Here is a 6,000-nt window from a genome sequence, read left to right as displayed (position 1 = left end):
TTGCATTCCTATAACATGCAGCTTCACACTGCTCTTCCTGCCTCCTGCTTGTAATAGTTGGGGGAGAAACCTATCCCAAGCAGAAGGCAGGTAGAGCAGTGTGAGGCTGCATCACATGAGATACCCTGAAACTACAAATACGAGTTACAGGAAGGTCACTGATCTATGACTTGGTGCCCTTAGATTGGACTCATAGCAGAGCAAGTGCGGTGTGATGAGACTCTGCCCACTTTATCTCTGCAAAGTTAGAGACATGATGGGTAAATGTATTGGAGGAGCCATATCAGAGCAGAAGAAGGAACCAAGATGATAGACAACCCATAAATGGCACTAAAGCAGATGTACACCAGAGCCTCTACCTTATTCTTTAATAATAGCATATACTGCACTATATAGGCAAAATATTGTTGCTGGAGTGCTTCTTTAAACATGAAGCTATTAAGAAGAGACACAGTAATCCTTATCACAATCATGCAGATTAATGTTGCATAGCATAAACAGTGAGACTACTATCAAAGTGCACTATACCATGGGATGGTATAGGAAATCAATATATTTTGTGGGGAAACTGGGCAACATTTTTCAACTCATAAACATTTAGAAACGATCAACCAGTCAAACTAGTTTCATAGTAATACTTCATGGAGGTCCGGTTAACGAAACTTGCACATAACAACAGCTCCTGCACAATTAGGAGTCCTGAAAATTTCCATTTTCATAGTGGTAGGATGTTTGTTCATCAAAGTCCTGGGTCATGCCTTTCTGTTTCCTCCAGCCAGCCTTGCGGACTTCATTACTCTGAATGGTAGCACCATAAGTGGTCTTTTTACTTGGACTAGTAAATGATTCATTATTAAGCTCAGTCTCTTCCGCCAGCTCATCATTGTCTATAATACCACATTTATCCTCACTAAGACTCTCTGGATCTGCCCAGTCCTGCTTCTCTCCTGAAGCAAAAATGCCATAAAATATAACACCACTGTAGTGGACTATTGCGGCTATTAGAAATACATTTTGCCATTCTTCACGAGTCTAAAAAAAAATAAAGGCAATATCATTAAAATATATTGTTTTGTCCCAAAATTACACAATGCACAGTAATACTCATCTGACATATGCAGCAAACAGGCTGGTGGATGTATTCATACAATGAAAATCACTCTTTTTCTAAACTCCATCAATACAGGCAAAAATGAATTGCTTGGCATTGAAGGGTGATGGAATGATCTTATGGGTTAAAATTTGCATTGGGGAAGCGCAGCGGCAGCGTCCACGAGCGGAGAATCATAGCTATTTTCTGCTTGCGGGATTCAAATCGGCATGCCGCGATGAGCCTATCTATTAGACCTGACAGCTCTCCCTTCTCATCCGCACTAGCTGTGCACATGGGGCCTTAATAACTGTCTACAAATACCTGAAGGGCTGTCACACTGCAGAGAGATCAGCCCTGCTCTCATTTGCACAAGGAAATACTAGAAGCAATCGAATGAAACTGAAAAGGAGGAGACACAAATTAGATATAAGAAAAAACTTTCTGACAGTGAGAGTGATCATTGAGTGGAACAGGTTACCATGGGAAGTGGTGAGTTCTGCTTCATTGGAAGTGTTCAAACAGAGGCTGGACAGACATCTGTCTGGGATGACTTAGTGAGTCCTGCACTGAGCAGGGGGTTGGACCTGATGACCTTGGAGGTCCCTTCCAACTCTACCATTCTATGATGACAGACATGCTGATTTCAGGTAATGTGCATTGGCTTTTAAGAATTTACAGGCTTCTTTTGCAGCTCCCAGCAAGAAATGAGTTAAGCTTAGGGTGCATTCACACGCCCGTTTGTTTATCCAGCACATTTCCATTTCTCTGTTCTGTCTTTAGTAATAGAAAAACTTCAATAAATGTTTTCATTTTCTCCTCAATTTTTTCCCTTGCAGTGCTATTTTCTGGCAATTAAAGGAAATATAACAGAATGGAAGCAGACACAAGACAAATGTGAAACTGGGAAACACATTTAAATAAATTAATAAAAAACTGAAGCATCTGTTTCCATTTTTCTGTTACTAAGACGAAATAGAGAAATGGAAATGTGCTGGATAGACTAACCGTAGTGTGAATGCATCCTTATTCATGAGGTAGCCTCACCAACCTTCCATGTTTGGTAGTTTTCTAGCTATTACACTACATACTGAGAAAACTGCCAATCGTGGTGGATGGGTGGCGCTATCAGCCCCTCATGAATAAACTGGACTTATATTTTGTCAGGATGACCCTCCTTACTTTATGCTGCCCACGGTGACAGCAGCATAAGGTACATCCCTGTAAGGATGTGGCCTAGTTTGGTACTTAAAGACACAATGGTTTGGGGGGGATTTTCATTTTCACTTTTTAAAAGCCAAAACCTTTTAAACTTTTCCATCAACCTATTTATATGAAGCCTTGCTTGTTGTGTGCTGTAGTTTTCAGTGGTACCATTTTGGAGAACATATAATGTTTTATATAACTTTTACTTTTTTGGATGGGCAGGGTGAAAGAACACAGGGTTACAATCTGTTTAGAAAAGATCATAAAAAGCAGAAAGAGGGAGGGGTTTATCTAAAATCCTGTTTAAAGCACACACTATGGGAGGATATATGTGAGGGAGATGAACATGTGGAGTCTCTATGGGTAGAGATACATGAAGGAAAAAACAATAATAAAATCCTCATAGGGATTTTCTGTAGGCCACCAAATATAACAGAAGCCAGCAAAATCTATTACTGAGGCAAACAGATGAAGCTGCAAATCACAATGAGGGAATTATTATGGGAGACTTTAACGATCCGGATATAAACTGGAAAGTTGAAACCTGCGGATCTCCTAAGGCTGCCTGCAATGGGAGCCGTCTGTGCGTAGCCCACACAGAATCGCAGCATGCCTCAATTTCTTTCTCTTTTAGAGAGACTCATTGACAAGAAGAATGAAAAATCGTTTTACTATTTCTATATTAAAGAACAGTTTAGAGTTAAATACTGGAAGTGTTGGCTTTTTAATAGATAAAGTTGCAAAAATTGTAGAGGGTGATGAGGAGAAGGTAAATCTATTAAATAGTTTTTTCTTACTTCTATTGTGGGTAAAATGTTTGAAGGGATTCTGAGAGATGCTATCCTGGAGAACCTCAAGGAAAATAAATGTATAACTCCCTATCAGCATGGGTTTATGAGGGGTCGCTCTTGTCAAACCAATCTGATCAGCTTAAATGAGGAGGTAAGTTCTAGACTGGACCAAGGAGAGTCATTGGATATTGTATATCTGGAGTTTTCCAAAGTGTTTGATACTTTGCCTCATAAAAGGTTGGTATATGAAAAGAGAATGCTTGGTCCAAGTGAGAATGTATGTAAGTGGGTAAGTACCTGGCTCAGTGATAGAAAGCAGAGGGTGGTTATTAATGGTACATACTCTGATTGTGTCATGGGCGGTTGCTGCGCGATGGCAAGAAAATACACTGCTGCGCGGAAATCCCTCAATCGGCAGAAATCCTCAGAATGACTGTTAATGCTTAAATAGAGCTAGCTGTCCTCTTTTCACAAAGTTGGACGCAAGTAAACTCTCTCCCCCTCCCTTTTTTCAGTTGTCATAGAAGTCTATGGGAGCTTCTAGCCTATCTCGTCAAAAAATAAGGCAAGACGTATTTTTTGACGCTGCGTATAAAATCAGTCGCCGTTTTCGGTTGCTGATGTCTTATTTTTCTTGGCATGATTTTTTTTACACGCCCAAAAATTGTTCATTTGAATAAATACATTGGAATCCAATGCTTTAGTTGGTTAGGATTTTTGAATGCATCTACAAAAGCTGTGGGTATACGGTCATCTGAATAAGGCTTAAATGGGAAACCACCGAGGAACACTGACATGGAAAAGGACATTGGGATTTTAGCTAACTGTAAACTTAACTGGTACAATCAGGCAGCTGCTGCCAAGGCAAATAGGATCATAAAGTGCATCAACAGAGGTATAGGAGCACATGGCGAGAACAATGTTCTTCCTCTTTGCAGGTCACTGGTTAGACCACACATTGAATATTGTGTACAGTTTGGGGCAGAAGGACATAACGGAGCTTGAGCGGGTACAAAAAAAGGAATACAATATCCAGAGAGGTTATCAAAATTGGGATTATGTAGTTTAAAAAAAAAGCCGTCTGAGGGGTGACCTAATAACTATGTATAAATATATCAGGGAACAATACAGAGGTCACTCCCATGATCTGTTTATACAAAGGACTGTGACGGTAACAAGGGGGCATCCACTATGTCTAGAGGAAAGGAGGTTTCTACACCGGCATAGAAGTAGGTTCTCTACTGTAAGAGCAGTGAGACTATGGAACTCTCTGCCTGAGGAGGTGGTGATGGTGAATTCGATATAAGAGTTTGAGGGGCCTGGATGCCTTTCTTGAGCATTACAATATTATATGTTATGATCGCTGATTACTTCACAAGGGTTGTTGATCAAGCGATTATTCTGATTGTCAGGCTTGAAGTCAGAAAGGAATTTTTTTCCTATTTAACCCCTTCCCGCTGCAGGGCGTAAGTTTACGTCCTGGGAGCGGGGTACTTCCCGCAACAGGGCGTAAACTTACGTCCTGGAGATAGCGGGGGATCACATATGATCCAGCGCTATCCCGCAGCGGGAGCCGGCTGTCAGTCACAGCCGGCGTCTCGCTGCAGCAGCGGGGGGACATCGGAGATGCGCCCGCCACTTTTAACCCCTTCCCTGCCGCGATCTAAGTAGATCGCGGCAGGGAAAGAGTTCACAGCGGGAGCGCGGCTCCCTCTGTGTCTCCGGACGGAACTCGCGATGTCATTGCGAGAGCCCGGCCTGTCACCATGGCAACAGGACGCCAGACACTGGCGTCCTGTATTGCCTATGCCTGAGATCGCTGTATGAGCGATAAGGCATGGGAGAGCAGTAGCTCTGCCATGCCTTATACCAGCGATCATCAGGACAGTGGTTAAAGTCCCTCAGAGGGACACAAACAGTGTAAAAAAAAGAAAGATTTAAAAAATGAATTAAAAAAAATGTAAAAAAAAAGAGTAAAAAAACCATTTTTTATGCTTTTTCTCAGATTAGCATAAAAAAAGGTAAAAAAAAATAAAACCCCACATATTTGGTATTGTCGCGTCCGTAACAATGCGTACAATAAGTTGCACATGCTTTTGATTGTGCACCGAAAAAAACGCTAAAAAAAAAGCTAAAAAACTGAGGCAAAATGCTCATTTTTAGCATTTTGCCTTACTAAAAACGCAATAAAAGTGATCAAAAAAGTCGTATGTACACCAAAATGGTACCAATAAAATCTACAGCTCGTCTCGCAAAAAATAAGCCCTCATAGAGCTCTGTACATCAAAAAATAAAAAAGTTACGTGACTTTGAATGCAGCAATTTAGAATAGAAAAAAGATTTCCAAAAAAAAGGGTTTTTATTGCAGAAAAGTGGGAAAACCTAAAAAAAATGTTAGAATTTTGGTATCGTTGTAACCGTACCGGTCTGCAGAAAAAATGGAAAGTCTCATTTATGCTGCATGATTAACGGTGTAAAAAAAAAATAAAAAAATCTATGGCAGAATTGATGCGTTTTCTCTCTCTATCATTAAAAAAAAAAAAAAAATTACAATATAGTCTATGTACCCAAAATTGGCATCCATAAAAACTACAGTTCGCCACGCAAAAAACAAGCCCTCATACGGCCGCGTCCACGGAAAAATAAAAAAGTTATGGCTTTTGAAAAATGGAGATGGAAAAATACCAAAAAATCGCTTGGTCCTCAACGCCAAAATAGGCCATGTCATGAAGGGGTTAATGAGGAAAATGGGCTTCTACCCCATTGGAGTTTCTTTTGCCTTACTCTGGATCCACATTGGGGAAGGGGAGGTAATAAGCTGAACTAGATGGGCATATGTATTTTTTCAACCCAACATACTATGTTACATCAATTCTGCCATTGTTTTGTGGGGTGTTTTTGTACAGCATTCAG

At 40.6% G+C, this 6,000-nt stretch overlaps 1 protein-coding gene across 2 annotated transcripts in view; it reads right to left on the bottom strand.

Moving 5' to 3' along the window:
- Positions 1–567: 567 nt before the first annotated feature.
- SLC17A8 (solute carrier family 17 member 8) overlaps positions 568–6,000 on the bottom strand; it is a 45,964-nt gene continuing 40,531 nt past the window's right edge. For both annotated transcript variants that reach the window (XM_066589844.1, XM_066589845.1), the window contains one exon: positions 568–1,032. In XM_066589844.1, coding sequence (XP_066445941.1) covers positions 691–1,032 — 342 coding nt within the window. In that variant the 3' untranslated portion in view covers positions 568–690. The remainder of the gene's footprint in view (positions 1,033–6,000) is intronic.

This window comes from Eleutherodactylus coqui, chromosome 2, assembly GCF_035609145.1.
Source record: "Eleutherodactylus coqui strain aEleCoq1 chromosome 2, aEleCoq1.hap1, whole genome shotgun sequence".
NCBI lineage: Eukaryota > Metazoa > Chordata > Amphibia > Anura > Eleutherodactylidae > Eleutherodactylus > Eleutherodactylus coqui.
Note: the sequence above shows the minus strand (reverse complement) of the source record. Positions and strands in the feature narration are given on the sequence as shown.